The sequence below is a fragment of the Ailuropoda melanoleuca genome, chromosome 1, assembly GCF_002007445.2.
Source record: "Ailuropoda melanoleuca isolate Jingjing chromosome 1, ASM200744v2, whole genome shotgun sequence".
Taxonomy (NCBI): domain Eukaryota; kingdom Metazoa; phylum Chordata; class Mammalia; order Carnivora; family Ursidae; genus Ailuropoda; species Ailuropoda melanoleuca.
The window spans coordinates 2,610,539-2,636,511 of NC_048218.1; the positions used below are offsets into that span (position 1 = coordinate 2,610,539).

Here is a 25,973-nt window from a genome sequence, read left to right on the forward strand (position 1 = left end):
GGAAGTGCTGGGAAGTGCGTGTTGTTTTTACCACTGTCTCCTGGGAAGCATCCAGCCTTCCAAGGGTGGCTGGCACCACACTTGTCCTGCAGTAGTGGGGTGACCGTTCCTCCCGTCTTGCTGTTGGAGACCCATGTTTTCTCAAGTTCCTGAAGGAGTCTAGAGCCCAGAGGAAGGGTGTGGTTCTCGCGGCAGGCTTAGGACTTCTCCATGGAAATGCGAAGGCTTTGAACTAAGTTGGGAAGGGCTGGGACCGCAGCCCCAAGGAAGGTGAGGTGGGTACGCATGCGAATGTGGCGTTGTGTGTCCACGTGCTATGACGTTTGTCTGTGGCTGACTGCCTGTGACCAGGATTGTGTATTAAATACACAGTAGCATTTGAAAAATACTAAACCCTAGAGGTCCAGACAGTTTGAGTTCCGATTCTTAAATCAGCAGCAAATATGAACAGCCTGTTTTAAAAGCATAGCGGGAACTCCGTTAAAAGCAAGGAAGGGGAGGGGAGGCCTCATGAGCTCTTGCATTTCTGCTATCCTCCCATGCACCGTGGGCTCTTCAGGCCTAGGAGCAGAGGGAGTAGAGAGGCTCACCAGAGCTCTGTGTGTCTGCTGGCTGGTCTGGCTGACCCTCCGCAGCCACCCCTACGCAGGAGAGGAGGGGCAGTGGCTCTGATATGGCCACATTCCAGCAGTCCAAGGGCGAGGGGAGGCAGTGGGAACTGAGGTCTGTCCGGCGGATTGCTGACTTCCCCCTCAATTCTTGTAACCGTGGGATCCTCAAGGAATGGGTGTGTGTATGTTGGGGTGCAGGAGGATTGAGAACCATTGCTCTCAAGGTAAACACCAACCAGCAGATCTGTTGGATATCTTCAGAACAGTCAGCCAGTGTGTGGCAGCTGACGGATAGCATGCTGGGTTGGTTTTTGTCAGATCTCCATGCTAAATAGATTGATGGCTTGAAAGGGCATGGCAAAGTGACTGCCGTGTTTTCCAGGGGAAGGCTTGATGATGGCAGTGTACTAAGAAACCTGCCTGGCCCATGGTCTGGGCCTTCTCCCTCTTTGAGGGCCCGGGAATGATCTGGATAATAAAAGCTGCCTTGGGTTATACTCAGTCACAGAAACTGAGGTTTGTAGGGCAAGGGGGCTAGTGGAGTCCTTGATCTCAGGGCAGTCACTGCTAGTGACTGGGACCCTTTTATCCCCACCCAGAACACCTTCCTAATTTCTGACTCTTTAACAAACCAAACTACCCATTGCAGAGTTGCCTCGAAAGCATGGGCACTACAGCCGAGGGAAGGATGTGCAGAATGTGCAGGCAGATGACCTGAGAAGCCTGGGGGTCTCCCTTGTCCCTTAGCACGGTGCTTGGCTCCAGGGGTAGGCCTGTATCCTGCGCCTTCTAAGCACGCTCCTTTGCACTGTCTCTCTCTGACCTCTTGCCCTGCATGAGCCCGGACAGCCCTCCAATCACACAGTCTGCCTCACCAGGGAGGTCATACCACCTGCCCTGTCCCTGCTTGACATGCAGCCATGACGTGTGGTTTGAGGTCCATCGTGTCCCATCAGCATCTATCGGATAAATGAAGGGCCTTGGTCTGGCCTCTGGAGACTGCAGCAAGGTTTACAGCTTTATAGCCATGTATTTTCAATTAGGTTCCTAGTTTGTGCATTTGAAGGACATGGGTTTTCCTCGTTTCACCCTGAGAAGCCAACCTTGTGTCCCCTGCACTGCATGTTGCACAGCCAGTTTATGGTGTGCTTGAGTGCGCAAGAGCCCAGCACACGTGGAGTGGGCTGTGGTCACCTACCCATCTGTCATGTGGAGCAGTGGCTTTCAGAAAATGATTTATCTAGGACCACAGTGCCAGCAAGTGGGGGAACCAGGGTCAAACCCTGCCTTGCTCACCCATGCAGCGACGTGGCTGGTGACTTCTGGGGAATATGCTCACTCTTACATTCACTCTCTGTGGATTCATTTCATTTTCCCCCTGCACATCAGTGAGTTTGCAAGTAAGCAGGCACACTGCTGGTGTCCTGGAGTGGGTGGGGAAGGCTGGGCTTCAGAGTGGCTCCAGTGAGGGGCGGCTGGGCCAGGGCATCATGTGAGTTTGAGAGAGGAGAAGCAGGACAGAGAGACGAGGGGCTGAAAGGCTAGGGCTGGAAGGATTGGGGTGTGTAGTAGTAGAAAATAGGAGAGGAGCGAGCTAGCGTGGGGGAAAGGCAGCCACCAAACAGAGGGAGCGTCTGCGAGATCGTTTAAGGCAGAGGAACAGCACAGAGTTTCATTGGGTGTGAGACAGTTCGTGGGTCTTCTAGAGTCTACATTTGTATCAAGTAACCTCTTGAGGATCCCTGGATCATTTGCAATGAAGAATATGTTTATGCATCTTTATGTTTTGAATATATGTGAATTTATTATGAAATATGAAATTATTATCCCTGACTAAAATAGTATGCAACATAATGTAGTATATACAGAATTTCTGACTTTTGGGGACCTGTGACACCATCCATTTATTTGCTTTGTGACACCACCTTACTCGGTGATATGTTGTATGGCACATGTTCTAATTTAGATTGGCTTATTTAATTTCCAAATATTTAAAGGTTTTCCAGATATATTTTTATTGATTTTTTTTAAAGTAGGCTCCACGGCCATGTGAAGCTCAATGCGGGGCTTGAACTCATGACCCTGAGATTAAGACCTGAGCTGAGATCAAGAGTCAAATGACTGAACAACCACACGTCCCTATTTTACTTGAATTGTAATTTAATTCCACTGTGGTCAGAGAACATACTATGTATGATTCCAATCCTTCTAAATTTATTGAGACTTGTTTTTATAGCCCCCAATGTAGTCTGTCTTGTAAATGTTCCACATGCACTTGAAAAGCATGTGTGTTCTTCTGTTATTGGGTGGCCTGTTGTATAAATGTCAGTACTTTGAAGGTGGTTGATGCTGCTTCCGAGGGCTTCTCTATCCTTCCTGGTTTTCTGTCTACTTATCCTGTTGGTTATCAGGAGAGAAATATCAAAATCTGTGACCATCTCTGTGGATTTTGTTTTCCTTTCACTTCTGTCAGTTTTCACTTTGTGTGTTTTGCAGCTCTGTTAGTAGGCGCATACATGTTTAGGGCTGTTATATGTGCTTAAGGAATCGACTCCTTAATTGTTAACACAGTGTCCTTCCTTATCCCTGCTCCTGATCCCTCCTCTGAATTCCACTTTGTTGAGGTCAGTACAGCCACTGCAGCTTCCTTCTTATTAGTATTAGTAGATCATTTATATGTATGTATAGACAAAATACATAAAAATATGTAATATGTTTTTAATATTTATATACATCAAAAACATATTTCCATCTTTTTAACCTACCTTGTCTTTATATTTAATGTGACTTCCTTGTGTTGACCTTAAAAATAAAACTGCCAGTTAACTTACCAGCAAAAATGGGTTTATTTGGGAATAACACAGAGAATTGCAGCCCAGAAGCAGCTAGCTAAGGCAACACCATAGACAAGTCAGGAGAACAGCACAGAGGAGGCTTTTTTTTTTTTTATAGAGGATGGGGCTGGGGGTGCTGTTGTAAACCAGAAGCACTGCAGCCAGGAGGTCTGGTTCGATTCCTTCCCCAGCACTTCCTTACATGTGCTATCCTCTGTGCTTGGTAAAAACTCTGGGATGGCCGCGTGCTCTTGTTTACCGACAAGGAAGCCAAGGCTCAGAGAATGCGACTGCCTTACTTGCCAGAGCCCAGCAGTTCGGAAGTACCACACCTGGTGCTCATATCTGGCCTTCTGACTACAGGCCCTCTGCCTGAGCTTGTGTGTTTCCTGCTGGACCATGCTGAATCTATAAACTCCACCAGCGTGGAGTGTGAAATGTAGAAGTTATGTGTTGCCTTCATTTAATAGACGCTACGCCATTCGGAGAATTCTGTGTTTGCCAGGGGTGTTTCTGTTATGCTTACTGACATCTGCTTATTTTAATGTATTTTGACAGGTGTTGAAGTGGGACTAATTCGGTTGTGGTTCAGGCTCTGTCTATGTATCAGAGCTGATCCATCTGCCACGCGAGAGTATTTTAGAAAAGGAACAAATTCCTACTTGGGCTAAGCAACACCTTTCCCACTTCCTCTGTGTGTGATCTGTTGTCTAAAGTGTCATGTTGAGAAAGTTGAGGAGTGATTTTGGAAAGAGGGAAGTGAGGGATCTGTTGCTTGAGTGTAATTCAGAAACAGATGCGCTAATGGGAGAAGCCAAGATGTTCACAGCCATGATAGGGCATTCTAATTCATAAAGCTTGAGGTTATAATACTGCTCTGGATTTTTAAAGAAAAACTTAGAAGTAAATAAAGTAGCCTACTACGTGTAGTTCTGATCCACCTCATAGCCCTCTAATGGTTGATGCATTAGGTCCACTTGAAAGCACCATCTAAGGGAGCCTTTCCAGATGCCCGCCCCCACATCTGATCATTCCTTCTTGAGGGTCCCGTGGTAAATATTACAAATGAGTTATACTTGCACTTTCTGATCTCTTGCTTGTTAATGGCCTGGAACTACTTTAGTCAAGGAAAAATCTGTGGGTAAGAGAGACTAGAGGTTGTATTTCTTGTCTCCCGTAAGGTACACTGTTGGGCATGGCGTCCTGTCTGTAGTCCCGGCTGCTGAGGTGGGGCTTTACCTGCCCGCATGGTGGCTGGTGCCGTGGACCGGGCACCCTGCAGCTTGCAGCCCTGGGGCAGCTCACTTGCTACAGGTATTCACTGAGTTCTGAGCCATCCTAGAAACTGCAGGTTCAGAAATGAACAAGACACAGTTCTTCCCCATGGAACTTCAGGTGGAGAGACATGACGACAAACAGAATGGCGTATGTCATAAGATATGGATAACGGCAGGGCAGCACGAGGGGCTAGTGGGTGATGGGGTGGGCTGCTTTCCAAGTATCTGAGCGAGGCCTGTGTGAACTGAAGGGCGAGCCACGCAGAGGTGTGAGAGCAGAGCCTCACAGGCCAAGGAAAGGCAGTGAGAAGGCCCCGTGGCAGCCGTGGGCAATGTGAATGAGTGGAAAAGGCCAGTGTGGCTGGTGAGGGTTGGGGAACATCAGGAGAGCCAGAATGAGCTTGGGAAACCACCCATCAGACCAGGGCCTGTCCCTGCTCAGAGCACTGCCCAAGGTCTTCACAGCGGTCTCTGGGCCTTGACAGCTTCAGTGCAGAAGGAAGAGGAGGAGGGGGGAGAACCAGGAGGACGTGGTGTCCTTGAGGCCCAGGGAAGGCAGCATTGCCCGATGCAGCAAGCCACTGTACCATGTGCTCCCAAGCTAGCAAGCCGTAGTGGGTGGTAGGCTGGGGGGGCAAGGGGCTCAGCTGTGTGGGTGTTGGGTGGGTTGGGGGTCTTAAGCCCAGCCGCTCTGTCTGTCGCCTTGGTCAGCGGTGCATGGACAAAGGTGAGATAAGTTGCCAGTTTAGTGCTGCATGACCATTTAAATACACTCAACATTGGACGCCTGCCAAGGACGTGGGGTCAGAATCTAAGGCAGTGACACTGATGTTTGCGTATGGCTCACAGATGGGCTCTGAAGGCAGTTCCAGGAGAGGCTCCAATGACGCTCTGGGCAGTAGTGGTATCGTTGGAATGAGGATGTCGTCCTCATCACTGACTGCTTTGGTGGCAGTTCCAGAACTCTGATGGAAGGGTTCCTCTCACCACCAGAAGTGCCCCAAAGACCCCCACCCCTGGGCTGTTTCTGTTTCCCACATTGGCCACCTGGCTGGACCCTCCAGGCTGAAGAGCCCTTTTCTGGAGCAAGGACATGGGCAGCTACCGACCTCCACCCTCTTTTGCCAGAGCAAACTGTTGATAGGGAGACCAGTTTGCTTCTGTTTGGTTTTGTTTCATTTAGTAGATTTTGATTTTTGTGGGGAGAAGTTAAAAATAAAATTATATTTTAATTTTTCTTGTCATTTAACAGGATTCTGTGATCAAACCTTTTGTAGTCACCTTGAAATTCATGGGTTTTATCAGTCTCTGTCTCGTTTACTCCAGACAGGTTGACTCCTGCTCGCCTTCCCTTTCCCATGCTCTCATGTCAAGATTATCGCTACATTTCCCAGGCGTGTTGCCTTTTTGGGTTGGTTTCATCTCGACAGCTCTTTGAGAGAAGATAGGGCAAGGTGTTGGGCTCTCGGGAGCTCAGCCCCTAGTGGCCCCCCGTGGCAGAAGAGCTCTGTCACTGGCTGAGGGGCTGTTTGTGGAAGGATGACAAGGTGCTTGGCCAGGATTACATGCTACCCGTGAAGGTATTTGCTCACTGTTTTTATATTGACATGCTAAATTTTTCAGACTGTTATTTTAATATGAGGACTCCTATGGCAATATTAAACATTGTGAATTTGATCTGTCTTAATGCTTAAAGCTCAATAACTGTCTCCTGATTAGAGAATTAGGGTTTCAGGTTTTGTTGATTTGGGAAGATGGATTTGATTTTATTTTAATGGGATTTTTTTTTAATGAATTTTTCCTCCACCACAGAAAAGTAATTCTAGAGAAATCTTTTGTGGTATTTCAGGAGTAATATGCATTTACATTTATACGTAAGGGTACGTGGGTGCCTCCATAATCTGAAACAGATGTCATTGTTGGATCCTTAGGATATCTGGGAAAGCATGTTCTCGCCAGAGGGACCAGCAGTGCAAGAGCCCTGGGGCTGCAGTGTCCTGCTTTGTTGGAAGGACAGCAAAGGCCCGCGTGGCAAGAATGGGTCGCTGGTGGAGAGTGTGGGGTGAGGTTCGTTCCCTGTGGTGTGGAAATCGCTATTTATGGAATGCCAACTATGTGCCGAGCATTTCAGTAGATGCTTTTATAGGTCTCCTCATTTGGTCTTTACAGTAACGATGTCGGTGATGTCAACCTTCAGTTTACAGCTGAGAAAACAAAATGCCTAGCAAACCTTTGTTTCAATAATTTTGCTAAGATGATGGTGGTGCACGACTCTAAATGGCATGTGGGCCTCTGTGTGCTGCTGCTGTCCTCTGCCATGGCAGGGGCTCCTGGTGCACCTCAGAGTTTAGTTTATGCATTTAATGTATGAATTTTTAAAGATAAGGGGTAATCACCAGGTAAAAAGAGACAGATGTGTTTAATTTCAAGCATGACTGAGAACAGAAGGACCCTCGAACGTATGTGTGAGTATGTGTGTGTTGGGGACCATGTGTGTTGGAGCGTGTGTGCGTGTATGTGGGAGTGCATGGGAGGGAGCGTGTGTGTGAGCATGTGCGTGGGAGCGTGTGGGAGCGTGTGTGTGAGCGTGTGTGTGTGTGAGCTGTATTTTAAGGAGCCAGTTCCACCATCAGGAAATCCACTGGGCTGGGTCTGGTGAGTTTTCTCTGTGTCCATGTGAGTGCCTGTGTTCGAGAAGTATGGCATTGGGAGTCAGTGCCTGTGACAAGGTCTGTTATAGGGTGTGTGGAGTTAGGGATGTCTCAGTGACATGTCCTTGTCCTCTAGTCCTTAATTAGCTATTCCTTAATTCCCAGAGTGCTATTTCGCCATATCCTTCCTTCCCCTGCCCAGTGGGGTGGGTGTGGGGTAGATGGAAACACCTGTCACCATCTGGGAAACTACTGTCCAGGGGACCCAGTTTGGGACCCATAGATCTAACCTGATGGTGATGATGAGTGTGTGTGGAGAATGGGAAGGGATAACGAGGGTGAAGATAGGCAAGGGGAGTTCTTAGACCTTCCTTCCTGTTGGAGGGAAGGTGTGCCTGTCAGGGACTTCTTTCTAAGGAACCTGGGTCTACGGCCGTACCACCCTGAATGCGCCTGATCAAGTCTAAGGAACCTGGGTCAGCACATACCAGCTTCAGGGTAAAACATTTCAGTTCTGCTTGTATTCAAAGAAATGCGATTTAAAAATCCCTTATCATTTTATTGAAATATGGTTACATCCTAACCTTCCAGTTTGGATTTTTCCCCAAATCCCGGCAGATAGTAATAGAGAAGTTGCCTGCCACTGAATCTTTGGCCAGCTGTCAGTGGTCTGTCCCAGCGACCGGCACAGCATGGGCAGTGCGCACGGAGTCGGCACACCTTGCAGAGCCGGTTGCTTCTCAGCCATTGGGCATGGATGTGATGCATTACTTAAGCCTGGCTATAGGCGTGGCTCCTTCCAGATGCTGCTGCTGGGGACAGATGTGACTGTGTGAGCTGTGTGCTTATCAGAGGCGTTTGTGACAGACTCCAGTGACTTGAGAGCTCGGAGCTGTGGAGGATGTCACCCAGGGAAGTCACACTGCTGGTTTATAATTGCTGGTGGCTCTCCTAGCATACTTCTCTCTCCCATAGCCTCCTCACTCCCAAATGTAAAAACCTTTACAAAGAAATCCGTGTACTGTTTAGGAGGAAACATGGTGTGGTGCAACGATTTCCTGTCCATTTAAGTGCTCAGTAGGACTTCATGAGAAGAAAACATCCCCAGAATGTCAGGAGGGGACTAAATTGATAAAAATGTAGAAAAAACCAAGCAGAATATTATTTCATTTGTTTTGAGTTGCCTGAGCTTTAATAATGAAATAGTGCTTAGAAAAATAGTGTGGTCTCACATACATGATTTTCAAGAAGAGGCAAAGTGAATCTGTGTTGATAGGCATCAGAACATTGGTTGTGTAAGGGTAGGGATTGACTGGAAGGGAAGGGGTATGAGGGAACTTCGTGGTGATGGAAATGTTCCATATCCCATTAGGATTATGGTTTATATGGGTGTATACATTTGTCAAAACTTTTTAAAATTGTACAGGTAAGATTTGTGCAGTTGATGTAAAATTTAACTTCATTTTGGCAAAACCATCCAAGAAAAAATGTTTTTATTCACATAATTTTATATTCTGTGTAATAATTAAGAAGCAGAGTTTATTATATGTATCCTTATTTTAATTCTTTTCATTCTTTATTTTTTCTTGGTGTTCCAAGATTATTTCTTTATCAATTTTTTCCTGTTTAGAGAATGTCCTTTAACAGTCTCTCTTCAGTTTATTCTTTTGGACTTAGAGAAAAGTTGCAGAAGTTGTACATATGAGATTGTACAAAGAAAGAAAAAAAGTACTGAAAGCCACATGAGAAAAATGTCACATCACCCATGGGAGAAAAATAATTCAGTGATACTCACCCTGCTTCCCCAATATTAACACTTTCTATAACCATAGACTAGTTATTGAGACAGGAAATCCACATTGGTACACCATTAGAACCTCATCTTTAGCTCTCATTAGAATTTTGCCAGTTTTCCCACTAATAGTCTTTTTCTAAAAACAGATGTAACTCACAAACAATGAAATTCAACTATTTATTGTGTATAATTCAGTCGTTCTTACTATATTCACAGAATTGTGCAAGCATGACCACCATCTAACTTTAGAATATTTTCATCACCACCAGTAGAAATCACCATGCCCATTAGCAGTCACTCCCCATTCTTTTCACCCAGCCCCTGGAAACTGCTAGTCTGCTTTCCATATATATGGATTTACTTTAATTTGGGCCATTCATAAAACTGGAATTTTATAATTTATATGTTCTTTCATTTAGCATGTTTTCACAGATCATCTGTGTTTTAGTGTATATCAATACTTCATTCCTTCTCATTGCCAAATAATGTTCCACTCTGTAGATATACCATATTTTGTTCATCCATTCGTCACTTGATGGACATTTGGGTTATTTCCGCTTTGGGGCTGTGTTATGAATCGTCAAATTAATACTTATTAAGTGGAGCAAATGTTTGTTGCTGGATGTTGAGCTGCAGTTCAACAGCAGACCACAAGAGAAATTGAAAAAGAGGTTTTGGAAGACACCTTGAGGGGCCCCATGGGGAGGAGGAGGCAGAGTGCAGACAGAGGGAGGCAGGACATGGGCCAGGTGCCTTTTTCAGGGTCTGTGGGTGGAGGGCTCTAGGGTTCCTGGGCTAAAGCTGGACTGGTCAGTTCGAACCAGAAGAGCAGGGCTCAGATAAGCCCCATGGGTCTCTCATCTAAGAGGCACATATGGGAAGGTGCTGGGAGGCGGGGCGGGGGGCTACTCATCAGGGATGTGGGAGAAGTCCTACCAGGGACTTAAATTTGCTTGTGACTCGGTGGGCTGTTTTCTAGGGCACACGTGTGCTTGAGAGCCTACCATCAGTTTAAGGTCCCATCAGGCCATTTGTCTAAACAAAACGAATGGTGAGGCAGCAATCCCAGGGTGTAGCTGAGCTACACTCGCAACAGGTTGTTATCGAGCAGTCTGCAGCAAATGTTGCTGTACCAGTTTTTGTGTGGTGTAGCCTTGCTGTTAGAGTAGTCTGCTGGTGACAGATTTCCTTATTTTCTTTCATCTGAGGACGTCTGGCATTCCTCTTCATTTTTTTTTAATTTTTTTTATTTATGCGACAGAGACAAAGATAGAGACAGCCAGCGAGAGAGGGAACACAAGCAGGGGGAGTGGGAGAGGAAGAAGCAGGCTCCCAGCGGAGGAGCCTGATATGGGGCTCGATCCCACAACGCTGGGATCACGCCCTGAGCCGAAGGCAGACGCTCAACCGCCGTGCCACCCAGGCGCCCCTCCTCTTCATTTTTGAAGGACATTTTCACTGGGTATAGGATTCTGGGTTGATGATTCTTTTCTTTCAACATGTGGAAAGTGGTGTGTCACTTTGTTCTGGCCTCTGTGGCTTCTGGCGAGAGGTCCAATATCATTGGATTGTTTTTCCTCCCATAGGCAACGTGTCATTTCTCTCTTGCAGCTTTCAAGATTTATCTTCTTTGTTTTTAGCTTTCAGAAGTTTGGCTATGATGTGTCTTGGCATAGATTTCTTGAGGTCTATCCCAATTTGAGTTTGCTCAGCTTTTTGGATCTGTAGGTTTGTGTTCTGCCAAATAGGGTAAAATCTCAGCTATTGTTTCTTAGAGTATTTTCCAGCCCTGCAGTGATACAAATGTTAAATCTTCTTTACAGTCCCACTGGGCCCAGGGGCTTTGTTTATTTTTTCTCAGTCTTTTTTCTCTCTGTTATTCAGATTGGGTAATTTCTATTGTCCTATCCTCCAGTTCACTGATCTTTCCTCTGTCCCTTCCATTATTCTCTATCAAGTTTTTAATTTCATTTACTGTATTTTTCAGTTCTAATGTTTCCCTTTGTTCTTCTTTATATCTTCGATTTCTTTGATGAGACTTTTTTTTTTCTCATTTGCTTCTAGTAGGATGAGGTTGCTCATTGAATAACTTTTATATTGGCTGCTTAAAAACTCTCATCAGATAATCTTCATATCTATGTTGTTTTTGTGTTTCAGTCGGGTGAATGCCTTTTCTCACTCTGGTTGACTCACTCATCTCCCAGCCCATAATTGAGCCATCTATAAGAATGCTGTTTGTCTCAAGTAATGTTTTCCATGATTGTTTTAAAAGATTGAGTAGTTATAACTCAGAATTTGCTAATCTGTGGCCCGAACAGACCTAATTTCTGTGTTATTTCCTTCCTATATAGTTTTGGTACATAAGCTGATTTCCTTTCTTGTAGTCTGTATTCCCTTCCAGTACTGTTACCAAGCTGATTCTCTTCCTCCGCGTGTGTTGGCCGTCCTGATTCTGTCTGCGTATCCCATGTCGTCTTCTCTCTTGGTATGCTTCCTTGTTTAGGTGGAGCATGTCCTGTCAGGTCTCCAGAGAATAGGTGTGTGGGAGGCAAAACTTTTGAGATATTATGTGTTTGGATTGTCTTTATTTTACCCATACCTATAAAAGTCACAGTTTGGTTTGGTATACAATCCCAGGTTAGAATTATTTTTTATTTCTGATTTTTGAAGACATTATTACTTTATCTTCTAATGTCCAATGTTGAGCAGTTTTGATTCCTAATTCTTTTTATGTGATCTGTTTTTCCCTCTAAAAGCTTACAGAATCTTCTCTTTGTTTCATTTTTTGAACTGAAATTTTATGCTGATATGCCTGGTGTATTACATGTATATTTAATTAATTTTGGTGGAAACTAAAAGGGCCCTTTTCAGTTTGGAAACTTACGTCTTTTAGTTCTTGTTATTTTTTTTCAATTATTTTGAATTATTGAATCATTACCAAGTGATTTCCTTTCTCTGTTGACTCAGTTCTCTCTTTCTGGGTTATCTGTTATTTGGGCGTGGAGCCCCCTCTCCTAGTCCTCTTTTTCTTCTGTTCTCCGTCTCTGCTTTTTTAGCCCCACTTTTGAGAGATTTCCTCAACTTTATTTTCTGTCCTTCCTAGTGAGGTCTTCATCTCTACTATCATGCATTTAATTTCTAACTGCCTTTTTTTGGAATTAAAAAATATAACATGTCATTCTTACTTAATGGATGATATAACTTCTTTTATCTCCTTGAGGAAGGTATTAATATTTTTTTAAAAATTTTCTTCTCATTGCATACTCTTTGCTTTTTCCTCCTTTTGTTTCTGTTGAAAATGATAACCATCTTTTCTTAGGGGTCTGGTGATGTGCATTGTCTTCTCATGTTTAAGGGTGAGATTTATAGTACAACACCCATTCATGATAAAAACCCTCAACAAAGTAGGTCTAGAAGGGAACATACCNGGTGATGTGCATTGTCTTCTCATGTTTAAGGGTGAGATTTATAGTACAACACCCATTCATGATAAAAACCCTCAACAAAGTAGGTCTAGAAAGGAACATACCTGGGGCGCCTGGGTGGCATAGCAGTTAAAGCGTCTGCCTTCGGCTCAGGGCGTGATCCCCGCGTTACGGGATCGAGCCCCACATCGGGCTCCTCCACTGTGAGCCTGCTTCTTCCTCTCCCACTCCCCCTGCTTGTGTTCCCTCTCTCGCTGGCTGTCTCTGTCTCTGTCGAATAAAGAAATAAAATCTTTAAAAAAAAAAAAAAAGGGAACATACCTCAACATAATAAAGGCCATATATGAAAAACCCACAGCAAACATCATATTCAGTGGGGAAAAACTGAGAGCTTTTCCCCTAAGGGCAAGGTCAAGATAAGGGTGTCTGTTCTCATCACTTTTATTCAACATAGGTACTGGAAAGTCCTAGCCACAGAAATCAGACAACAAAAATAAATAAAAGTCATGAAAATTGGTAAGGAAGAAGTAAACTTTCACTATTTGCAGATGACATGATACTCTGTATAGAAAACTCAGAAGATTCTACCAAAAAACTACTAGAACTGATAAATGAATTCAGTAAAGTCACAGGATACAAAGATCATCAAAGAGAAATCTGTTGCATTTCTATACACTAATAATGAAGCAGCAGACAGTGAAATTAAGAAAACAATCCCATTTACAATTGTACCAAAAATAATAAAATACCTGGGAGTAAACTTAACCAAAAAGGTTAAAGATCCGTACTCTGAAAACTGTAAAACACTGATGAAAGAATTTGAAGAGGACACAAAGAAATGGAAAGACATTCCATGCTCATGGATCAGAAGAACAGATACTGTTAAAATGCCTATATACCCAAAGCAGTCTACAGATTTAGTGCAATCCCTATCAAGATACCAACAGCATTTTTCACAGAACTAGAATGAACAGTCCTAAAATTTGTATGGAACCGTGAAAGACCCTGAATAGCCAAAGCAATCCTGAAAAAGAAAAGCAAAACTGGAAGCCTCACAATTTCAGACTTCAAGTTTATATTACAGAGATGTAGTAATCAAAATAGTATGGTACTGGCACAAAAACAGATAAACCATGGAACAGAATAGAAAGCCCAGAAATAAATTCACAATTATATGGTCAATTAATCTTCAACAGAGGAGGAAAGAATAAGCAATGGGAAAAAGACAGTCTCTTCAAAAAATGGTGTTGGGAAAAGTGAACAGCTACATGCAAAAGAATGAAACTAGACCACTTTCTTTTACCGTATACAAAAATAAATTCAAAATATATTAAAGAACTGATTGTGAGACCCGAAAACATAGAAATCCTAGAGGAGAGCACATGCAGTACTTTCTTTGACATCAACCATGGCACCATTTTCCTGGATATACCTCCTAAAGCAAGGGAAATAAAAGCAAAAATAAACTATTGGGACTTCATCAAGATAAAAAACTTCTGCACAGCTGAGGAAATAATCAATAAAACTAAAAGACAGAGTGGGAGAAGACATTTGCAAATGACATATCCAATGAAGGGTTAGTATCCAAAATATATAAAAAATTGATACAGCTCAACACCCAAAACCCAAATAACCCAATTAAAAAAAATGGCCAGAAGACGTGAACAGACCATTCACCAAAGAAAACATTCAAAAGATGCTTAACATCACTCATCATGAGGGAAATGCAAATCCAAACCACAGTGAGATACCCCCTCACACCAGTCTGGATAGCTAAAATCAATAACACAAGAAACAACAAGTGTTGGCAAGGATGGAGGGAAAGGGGAACCCTCGTGCACTGCTGGTGGGAATGCAAACTGGTGCAGCCACTCTGGAAAACAGTAGGGAGGTTCCTCAAAAGGTTAAAAATAGAACTACCCTACGATCCAGTAATGGCAGTACTAGATATTTACCCCCAAAATACAAAAACAATCAAAGGGATACAGGCACCCCTGTGGTTATTGCAGCACTATCTACAATAGCCAAACTGTGGGAGCAGCCCAAGCGTCCATTGACTGATGAACGGATAAAGGTGTGGTACATACACAATACTCAGCCACCAAAAAGAATGAAATCTTACCATTTGCAGTGATGTGGATGGAGCTACAGAGTATAATGCTAAATGAAAGAAGTCAGAGAAAGACAAATGCCATATGATTTCACTCATGTGGAATTTAAGAAATAGAAACGAGACACATGAGCGAAGGATAAAAAAGAGGCAAACCAAGAAACAGACTCTTCACCGAACAAACTGATGGTCACCAGAGGGGAGGTGGGGGGGGATGGGTGAGACAGGTGATGGGGATTAAAGGGTATACATACTGTGATGAGCACTGAGTCATGTAGAGAAGTGTTGGATCACTGTGTCGTACGTCTGAAACTAACATGACACTGTATGTTACCTACATTAGAAAAAATGGGAGGGGGGCACCTGGGTGGCACAGCGGTTAAGCATCTGCCTTCGGCTCAGGGCGTGATCCCAGTGTTCTGGGATCGAGCCCCACATCAGGCTCCTCCACTGGGAGCCTGCTTCTTCCTCTCCCACCCCCCCTGCTTGTGTTCCCTCTCTCGCTGGCTGTCTCTATCTCTGTCAAATAAATAAATAAAAATCTTAAAAAAAAAAGAGAGAAAAATGGGAGGGATTTATGCTGACTGGCAGTCCTAGCATGTGGGTGAGGCTTGGGAACTTGACTGTAGCGAGAGCTGGCTCAGCCGTTCACTGGGAACCCACAGTCAGCACCGTTAGGTGTTTTCTCTTGGGTCATTTAGATTGGCTGGAGTGAACTCATCTAGTCTGTGTATAGGGCAGAGGTCTACAAGCTCTGGAAACATGGTAGGGAAGAGGGAGTGTCTTAGAATTTATGGGTATGTTTTCATATAATTCATGTGTTTTCCAGTGTTCCATCTTCAGTTGTGCCTAATGTCCCTGCTCCAGAGATTCTTTAGAAAATAACCAGCCCTTGGGGGGAGAGCAATTGCTCAGGGGCAGGGAATAAGGAAGAGGGTCCAGAGCTGTAATTGTTTCCTTTTTTAAGGGTCAGGCTTATTGAGTTATAATTTTACATAGAGTGAAATCCACTTACTAGTACGGAGTTCTCTGAGTTGTGACATATGCATATACCATGTAACCACCGCCATAATCAAGACACAGGATGGTTTCATCACCACAGAATATTCTCTGTGCCACTTTGTGATCGTACCCTCCTCACCCCCAGGCCCTGGCAAACACATATCTCTTTTCTTGTGGTTTTGACATTTCCAGAATAGCATATATAAACAGGATAATAATGTGTGTAGATTTTAAAGTCCAGCTTGTTTCTCGGAATAATTCTTTTGAGATTCATCATGTTTTTGTGTGTATCAGTTGTTAACTTCTTTTATTACTATTTACGTTTTTACTCTATAGAGATACCGTGGTCTCTTTATACCTGTTCATCAGTTGAAAAATGCTTGGGTTATCTCCAGATTTTGGCAACTATGAGCAAAGATACTGTCACTAAAATACTTGAAAATACATTTAACCAGAGAAAATACATAAATGGGAAGTAAGCACATGAAAAGATGTCTTTTCCAACATTTTGACAATTTTTATTGGGTTTTATTATTATTATTATTGAGTATTTTTGAGTTTATATTCTGTATTCAAGTTTTTTTTTTTAATAAATCAGATACATGTTTTACAAGTATTTTCTCCTGGCCTGCTGGTTCGTCTTTTCACCTCCTAACTGTACCTTTGGAGGAGCAGGTGTTTTTAATTTTGTTAGAGCTTATTCATGTTGTCTTGTATGGATTGTGCGTTTGGTTTTATATCTAAGAAACCCTTGCCAAATTCAAGGTTACAAAGGTTTTCTCTTGTTTTCTTATAGAAGTTCTTGGTGTTTTAGGTTTTGCATTTAAGTCTATTATTAATTTTCGTGTAAGTTTTATATGTGAGGCAAGGTATGGATTCAAGTTCTCTGTTTTTATATATGCGTGTTCAATTTCTCCAGCACTAATTATTGAAAAGGCTATTATTTTTTAAATTAATTCTTTTATGCTGCAAAAAGGTGCTTTTATTATCACGGGGACAGGACCATGGCCTAAAAGAGTTGCACTGGGAATGGCGAGGAGCTACTGATTATATACTTTTAAGTTTGTGGAGGGAGGGGCAGGGGTATAGATAACGTAAATTTCTTAGGAATTTCTTACCATTTGCTGAAAGTAGGGTGTACTGGACCTTGAAGGTCTGGCTGGCTATTTGTCAAGATAAGGTTGTATTTAGTCTTTGATGAAATATCAACATTAAGGGAGCCATGAGTTACTTAAGGAATCTTTTTTTTTTTTTTAAGATTTATTTATTTTAGAGAGAGAGAGTGAGAGCATGTTGGGGGAGGGGCAGAGGGAGGGAATCTTCAAGCAGACTCCCTTCTGAGTGTGGAGCCTGATGCAGGGCTCTGTCTCACCACCTGTGAGATCATGACCTGAGCTGAGACTAAGAGTCAGACACTTAACTGACTGAGCCACCCAGGTGCCCTGAGGAATCTTTTCAATTAATTTATTTTATTTATTTATTTTTTGAAAAGATTTTATTTATTTATTTGAGAGAGAGACAGCCAACAAGAGAGGGAACACAAGCAGGGGGGGAGTGGGAGAGGAAGAAGCAGGCTCCCAGCGGAGGAGCCTGATGCGGTGCTCGATCCCAGGACCCTGGGATCACGCTGTGAGCCGAAGGCAGATGCTTAATGACTGAGCCACCCAGGCGCCCCTGAGGAATGTTTTTTAAAAAAATTAATCGATTTAAGTAATGTCTATGCCCAACATGGGCCTTGAACTCACAACCCTGAGATCAAGATTCCCACTCTCCACCGACAGAGCCAACCAGGCAACCTGAAAAGACTATTATTTTTTCAATTAAAATGCATTTCTAAAAAAAATATATATATATGCATTTATGTGTTTGTGGAGATTTTACAGAACTGTGGTCTGTTCCAGGGTGCTCTAATCCTGTTTCATTTATCTCCATGATTGTCCCTTCACCAGTATCACACTGTCTTGATAATTGTAAGTCTTGAAATCCAGTACTCTGAGTCTTTCACTGTTTTTCTAAATTGTTTTGGCTGTCCTAGTTCCTTCACTTTTTCAAATAAATTTGAGGATTAGTTTGTTGATTTCTACAAACAAGCTTACTAGGACTTTGACTGGGATTGCCCTGAGTATCTAGATCACTGGGAAGATTGGTGTCATAACAATATTGGGTCTTCTGATCCATTAGCATGTTATATCTCTCAATTTCCTTAGGTTGTCTCTAATTTCTTACATCAGTGTTTTATGGTTTTTAGCATACAAATCTTGCACATATTTTATAAGATCTACACCTAAATGTTTTATGTTTTTGGTGCTATTGTAAATGATAGTATTTAAAAAAAAATTCCGTTTCCAATGTATTTTTACTGATATGTGGATACAATTGATCATTGTATGCTGACCTTGCTGAGCTCAGTTTGTGTTGTTCAGGGGTTCTGTGTTTTTACTGATTTTCTTTCCTTCCTTTTTAAAATCAGTGATGGAAATAACATTGAAGTTTTCACCTCTAATTGTGAATCGATTTGCCCGTAATGTTCTATCCTATTTTGGTTTGTGTCTTGTGAAGCTTTGTTCATCGGTACATACGTAGTTGAGACTGTTACGTCTTCTTGGTGTGTTGACCTCTCTGTAATTAGACAGTGTTACTCCGTTGTCCTGGTAACATTTCTTGGTCTGAAGTCTACTTTGGTAAAAATATAGGCTCTGTGGCCCTCTTTTAAGTAGTGTTTGTTTGGTGTATTTTAAATATTTGTTTTTACTTTTACTCATTGTCTTTTTTTTTTTTTTAAAGATTTTATTTATCTATTTGACAGAGATAGAGACAGCCAGCGAGAGAGGGAACACAAGCAGGGGGAGTGGGAGAGGGAGAAGCAGGCTCATAGCAGAGGAGCCTGACGTGGGGCTCGATCCCATAACGCCGGGATCACGCCCTGAGCCGAAGGCAGACGCTTAACCACTGTGCCACCCAGGCGCCCCTGCCCATTGTCTTTATATTTATCTTGGGTGTCTTGTGGATGACGATGTGCAGTGAAGTCCTGCTGTTTTACGCACTCTCTGTCTTCTACTCAGTTTGTTTATACTGTTCTCATTTAATGTATATAGAAAGAAATAAATCTCTAGTTTCTTTTTTCCTCTTTTTTTGTTTGCTATTGGATTATTTTAATATTCTATTTTGTCGATACTGTTGGCTTATCATTTACACTTTAAAAACTTTTTTTATGATTTGCCCTAGGGTTTACACTACAGTCTTTAAATAACCTTTAAGTAGTACGGCCCCTCTTTAGATGTACTGTAGGAACCCTGCCTCAGTGCTTTCCCATCTATGAATCCTGTTCAGTTCAGATTCCCTTTCTAGTTACTCCTGTAGCTGGGTCATCTCCGGGTCTGGCTCTGTTGGTTACTTTATCACTCCACTGTGGGCCTTTGGTTTCCCCTGCTTTGTCCTCGTAATTTCTGATTGAATGGTGGACATTGTGTGCAGGGCAATAGAGCAAACTTTTCCTGTAATGGGCCGGATAGTAGATATCTTTAGGGCCATATATGGTTTCTGCTGCATAGTCTTCTCCCTGTCTCTCTCTTTTTAAAAATATCGCTTTAAAATGTAAAGATCACAGGCTCACAGCCTGTACAGAAATGGTTCATGGGCTGCATTTGGTCTCTGGGCCATAGTGTGCCAGCCTCTGCAGCAGAGTGAGGTGACTGGTGTTTACTCACAGACATGGCCACACATCTTATTTTACTGGGCTGTCAGCATGGGGTGAGATGGATGTGGGTTTTGTCGTTGCTGTGCCCGCCTTCTGTGTACCACAGGCTTCAAATTCCTCTCTTTTCCTTGTGCTGCGTGAGGGTGAGGGCTGATCTGCCTGAGTGTCTTCCTCAGCTCCCTGTTCCACCCTTAGCTGTTGGCCTTCCCTTTGCGTCTGTGTTCAGAGGGTCTCCTTCCTTCCTTTTGCTCCTTTCCGAGCTGTAGACTGATCTTATTGGCCGCTGGGTGTTTGCTGGGCTGATGCTGGAGGACAAGGGGAGTTCTTTGGTGTTTTGTTTCAGCTCCTGTCCGTCTTTGTCTGGGTGCTGGGGCCTTTCCAGTGATCCTGTCCTCCTCCCTGTGGCAGCCACACTCTGCACTGGGTCTTTGGCAGGCCTGCACTGGGGGCAAGTTACCCTCTCCTCCCCCAGAGTAGGAGGACTCTAATGGCCCAGGCCCAGGATGTCCTGCCCTCTCTGGTGGATAGAGCACAGCAGTCTTCTCTGTGCCTCAGGGGCCCTGGGTTAACAGCAAAAACCTCTGGGCACTCTTAGTGTGTGGCAGTTCTCACTAAGGACTTACTGAGTCTGCTCTCGCAATCCACTTCTTAAAACGTTTAAGTGCAGAGCTAAGAAAGAGATACTGATTTTGAGCCTGGCTCCAATTAATGACATTCAGTCAAGAAGTGGATCGATGGCATACTAAAGTTTCCCAGTAGGGAGGAGTAAGTAGTAAGGAGAGTTGGATCCGTTGTGGTTAAGAATGCAGCTCTGCATTGGGCTGTCTGCGTCTAGCTGTGTTGGTTGGAGTGGTGCTACGGTGCATGTAGGGTACCAGGTTCTGTAGCTAGAGAGGACTCCTCAGGGACATGGGAACATGGTGCGTACTGCAGCCTGTGACTTTGGGGGACCCGGGGACCCCCGAAGAGCTGCCGTACCTGTATGTGGCCTCTGAGGGATCGATGCACCCTGAGGACAAATAGAGTAATATCTCTTAAAACCATCTTATGTGGACAGAGTTGGAGCAAACAACATGAAAGGCCCTCATAGTTTTAGTTCAACATCTTAAAATTACCTGATTGTGAGTAATGTTTGAAAACGGATGTCACTAAATCAATGGTCATTGAGTTTTGTTGTGTTGCTCTTATGGGCTAAGCTTTTACCTCAAGAAGTGACACTGTTTCTCAGTCAGCTGGTAGTTACTAAGCCATCAGACCTGTCATTCAGAAAGGCCAAGAGCTCTTGAGGGATAGACTTTGCCTCCGTTGCTGTAGAGTCATTCTAACCAGAAGCGTTCCCTCTCCCCCAGACCCAGATGCAGAAGTGTGTCTTCATGCACTGCGACTCATCCAGTCTGTGGTCCTGGAGCCAGAAGTCTTCTCCAAGTCGGCCTCCGAGTTCCGGAGCTCCCTGCCCCTGCAGCGCATCCTGGCCATGGCCAAGAGCCGCAACCCCCACCTGCAGACCGTGGCCCAGGAGCTCCTGGAGGACCTCCGCGCCCTGGAGCGTGATGCGTAGGGGCGCTCAGTGTGTCCCTTCCCCTCCCCTGGGCCCCCACTTTGTTCCGAAACCATCACCGTGTGCCATGTGTTATAGATGGTAGAATGTGAGTGACTCAAGAGGGACGTGAATGCCTATGTATCCACACAGCTTCCTCCTGGAAGCGAAAGTACCTGTGGGTGGCTGGCTAACCTGGCCAAGGGGCAGCCTGAGGAAGAGTCCATCCTTCTGGAAAGGCCCATGTCCTGTCCCTGGAAGAGGGCCTGCTCAGGAGACTTTCTGAGACCTGTGGGTCCCCCGCATGAAGGGGAAGAAATAACCACCTGCCTCACTGGTCAGCATTTTCCTGAGATACATGTTTTGAAAAACAGTTCATTCTCTCTTTAATAATTACAATTAATACCCTAAAATGCAAGTTTACCTTTAAGCCTTTTGGTGAACCTGTTATTTCAGGTGACATTGGACAGTTTAGTTCCATTTTTTTGTGCCTGTTTTATTTTTTAATAAAACCAGAAGAGTCATTGATGTGCACAAGTACTGTTTTCTGAAATACTATAAACTCAATATTAGGAAGTCATATATTATAATGCAGATACTTGGTCGGTAGAAAAAACCCTCCTTACATCATTCTGGACATTTGGCTATACACTCAGAGTCCCACTTTTCATATAAGAAATATCACGGAAAGGGCCTCCTAGACGAGAGCCCGTGGGTTTGGCAGAAGTTCTTCAATTAACGCCTGCCGGTGTGTCCCAGGGTCCCCTCAGCACGTAGGTCCTTCTCAGCTGCGCCTGGGCTGCTGGCAGAGCGCACGGAAAACACACTTCATTCCTCACAGACCCCGCGCATGTGAGCGTGGAGGCTCCATCCCAGTCACCCTGTAAAACCGCATCAGGGAGCACCTTCGCTCATTTCTTGTGCTTCCTCCCGCACATGATGCCGCGGACCCTCGGGCTCTGGGCATCCTCCCGGGGCGAAGGAAGGCGTCGGCCTCCCCTGACGGTGGCAGCCTCACCTACGTGTATAAGCCGTGTCTGCTGTGGGGCGGGTTAGAACTTCGCTTTTCTCTGAAGTGGAGTTTATAGGCCACGGGCAGTTGATGGCTGAAGCCGCAGCCAGGCGCGGGGAGGAAGGCACGGTGCTGTCTCACGAGCCGGCAGACTGTGGAGCGCTACTCACTCATCTGAGCCAGAGCTGTTGCAGAGGCAATTTAGAAGTCATGGGTGCAGAAATCGGCCCATCTGGGAGCGGTTCTGTAGGCCTGACTGTTGGCCAATAACATGGAGGCTGTTGTGTGTTTGTACTTCTAGCATGGTATTTTCTTTTTGGGTGTTTGATAAGGTAATGGGAAATAAACTAGTGTAATTAGCGTGTGCTTCCGCTAGAACGCAGGGTCTTTTCCTGCCAAAGATGGGATCGCAGTGTGGAGACACGGAACTGGGCCAAAGCATGAGTTTTGTGTAGTTTAGCTGGTTAGTACATAGATGTGATCAAGGAGGATCCTTTTTTTTCCTCCTAATTACATAGTGCTGTGGGGATAGCAAGAGTCCTCACAAAAACTCCTTTAGGGAGAAACACATGACAAATGCATGTTTTGAGCATATATCATAGGAAAAGTACTTACGGCCGGTTTTAAGGAATGGCTTAGTCTTTCCAATATTTGCTTTTCATGTGAAGGTCAAGGAGACACATGAGTTCTAACGAAGTATGAATAAAAGCATATGTTTGGCAGTGTTTGGGGTCTCTTGTGAATTTAAAATCAAACAAAAGCAGTAAAATGGCACACGAATTTTTAAATTTATTTTTTAAAGAATTCCTCTTAGGTTGAGATGTGAGTCTTTTCTTTCTCCTTGGTGCTGTCAGTCTGTCTGTAAAGGTATGGAGCCTGCCAGGCCAGCAGCCAGGCCTCACGACAACCCGCCCTGCCCCCAAGGGTGCTCAGAGCTGCCCTCTTGCTCATGGAGCTTCGAGACCCTCCTTCAGAAGCAGACGCATGCTGTGGCTTTGAAGCTGGCCATCCATAACTGGGACTGCACGTGGTACCGAGTGGGGTTGAGAAGTACTCATCCCGCATATGTATATAGCTCCATGCCTTTTACTTAGTTCAGAGGATTTTAAAATTAGAGTGCCGAGCAGAGCATCACAAGTCTGGGGCAAGGCTGGCAGTCAGACCAGGGACAGAGAAGGGTGTTAATGAGAGTTGTCAATATGCCTGTTACACTGGTTCTGCCAGGCCTGCCATGAGCTCTGCTGCCATGACATTGATGTGAATGGAAAAGGTTGATAAATACTTCTGTAGACTTACTAATTTCCTGAGAAGTCTTGGAGACAAAGTTTGCTCTGTTTCCTCCTATGATGTGGATGCTGATTCCTGACCGGAGTAGGGTCTTGGATGTAAGTCCTGGTGTCGTGCGGGACACAGTATAGGACACAGCACCCGTAGAGAGTATGCACGCTCAGAAGGCAGAGTGACGAACCCAGTGGAAGCTCTTTGATCCCTTTCCAGGCCAGGCTCAGGTGGAGAGGTCGAGAGACATTGGTACGCCTGCATGTTCACCACTCCTCTGTCGTGCTCACGGCTGTCCCTGTGCTCTGAGTGTGCACATTTAGAATTGTCTCCAGATATAGAGTAAGTGTAGAATTTAGTGGCATTAAGTACTTCACAGTGTTGTGTAACCATCACCACTACCTGTGTCCAGAACGTTCTATCATACCAAACAAACTCTGTATCCGTGAACCAAGATCTCCTCACTCCCCAGCTGCCTCTCCCCAGCCCTTGGTATCCTCTGTTCTGCTTCGGTCTATGAATTTGACTGCTCTGTGTACCTCCTATAAATGGAATCATAAAATATCTGTCCTTCCGTCCAGCTTATTTCACTTAGTGTAAAGTCTATAGGGTTCAGCCATGTTGTGTCATGGGTCAGTTTCACTCCTTTTTATGGCTAAGTAACATCCCGTTGTACCTACATACAGGCACACCTCAGAGACATTGCCGGTTAAGGTCCAGACCCCCACAACAAAGCAGATGTGGCAACGAAGTGAGTCTACTGTTCTGGTTTCCGTGTTCCGTGTACAGTAGCATTGTGTCTAAAAACACAACGTATATACCTTCATGAAGACACACTTCATGGCTAGAAAATGCTAACCATCACCTGAGCTTTCAGGGACCTGTGATCTTTTTGCTGGCGGAAGGTCTCCCCTCGATGTTGACGGCTGCTGACTGATCAGGGTGGTGGCTGTGGAAGGCTGGGGAGACCACGACAACCTCCTAGAATAAGACAGTAATGAAGCCTGCCACATCCATTGACTCTTCTTTCATGAGCGATTTCTCTGTAGCATGTGATGCTGTTTGATAGCCTTTGACCCACAGGAGAACTCAAATCCTGCTGCTGCCTTATCAACCGAGTGTGTGTAGTATTCCAGATCCTTTGTTGTCATTCCAACAGCCTTTACAGCATCTTCGTCAGGAGTGGGTCCTATCTCAGGAAACCACTTCTTCGCTCACCCATGACAGCAGCTCCTCATCTGTTCCAGTTTGACCCGAGACTGTAGCATCTCAGTCCCATCCTCAGGCCCCACTTCTTTTTTTTAAAATTTTTATTATGATATGTTAGTCACCACACAGCACATCATTAGTTTTTGATGTAGTGTTCCATGATTCCTTGTTTGTGTACAACCCCCAGTGCTCATTGCAGCATGTGCCCTCCTTAATACCCATCACTGGGCTAACCCCTCCCCTTACACCCTCCCCTCTGAAACCCTCAGATTGTTTCCCAGAGTCCATAGTCTCTCACGGTTCATCCCCCCCTCTGATTTCCCTCCCTTAATCCTAGTTCTGCTATTTTCACCACATCTGCAGTGACTTCCCCCACTGAAGTCTTTGAACCCCTTGAAGTCCTCCATGAGGGCTGGAATCAACTTCTCCCAAACTCCTGTTCTTGTTGATATTCTGACCTCTTCCCATGAATCACAAATGTTCTTAATGGCATCTAGAACGGTTTCCAGAAGGTTTCACTTCGTTTTGCCTGTATCCTTTAGAGGAATCACAATCCATGGCAGCTATACCTTACAAAATGGATTTCTTAAATAATAAGACTGGAAAGTTGAAATGACTCCTTGACCCATGGGCCGTGAGAATAGATGTGATGGCAGGCATGAAAACAACATTACTCTCTTTGTCCATCTCCACCAGAGTTCTTGGGGGGCCAGGGGCACTGTCAGTGGTCATATTTTGAAAGGAATCTTTTTTTTTCTGAGCAGGTCTCAGCAATGGGCTTAATACATTCAGTAAGCCATGTTGTAAACAGATGGGCTGCCATCCAGGCTTTGTTGTTCCATCGATAGAGCATGGGCAGAGGAGAGTTAGTTCGCATAACTGCTCAGGGCCCTAGGATTTTCAGAATGGTCAGTGAGCGTTGGCTTCCAATGAAATTCACCAGCTGTGTTAGCCCCTGACAAAAGAGTCAGCCTGTCCTTTGAAGCTTTGAAGCTGGGCATTGACTTTTCCTCTCCAGCTATGATGGCAGTCCTGGATGGCATCTCCTTCCTCTGTAAGACTTCACTACATTGAAAGCCTGTTGTTGTGGAGACAACTTCATGGATGATCTTGGCTGGAATTTCTGGAGAACTTGCTGCAGCTTCTATGACAGCAATTGTTGCCTCACCTGGCACTTCTATGTTATGGAAACAGCTTCTCTCCTTAAACCTCACGAACCCATCTCTGCAGCTTCCTCACCTCTCAGCCTTGAAGAGAGTTAGGACCTTGCTGTGGATGAGGCTTTGGCTTAAGGGAATGTTGGGGCTGGTTTGACCTTCTGTCCAGACTACTCAAACTTTCTCCACATCAGCAATAAGACTGTTTCATTTTCTTATCATTTGTGTGTTCGCTGGAGGAACACTGCTGATTTCCTTCAAGAACTTTTTCTTTGGATTTGCCATTTGGCTGTTTGGTGCAAGAGGGAGGCCTAGCTTTTGGCCTATCTCAGCTTTTGACATGCCTTCCTCACTAAGCTTAATCATTTCTAGCTTTTG

General features: G+C 44.5%; 1 protein-coding gene across 3 annotated transcripts in view; it reads left to right on the plus strand.

Moving 5' to 3' along the window:
• HSF2BP (heat shock transcription factor 2 binding protein) overlaps positions 1–21,479 on the plus strand; it is a 100,001-nt gene extending 78,522 nt beyond the window's left edge. For all 3 annotated transcript variants that reach the window (XM_011237279.3, XM_034654975.1, XM_034654983.1), the window contains one exon: positions 20,752–21,479. In XM_011237279.3, coding sequence (XP_011235581.1) covers positions 20,752–20,960 — 209 coding nt within the window. In that variant the 3' untranslated portion in view covers positions 20,961–21,479. The remainder of the gene's footprint in view (positions 1–20,751) is intronic.
• Positions 21,480–25,973: the final 4,494 nt, after the last annotated feature.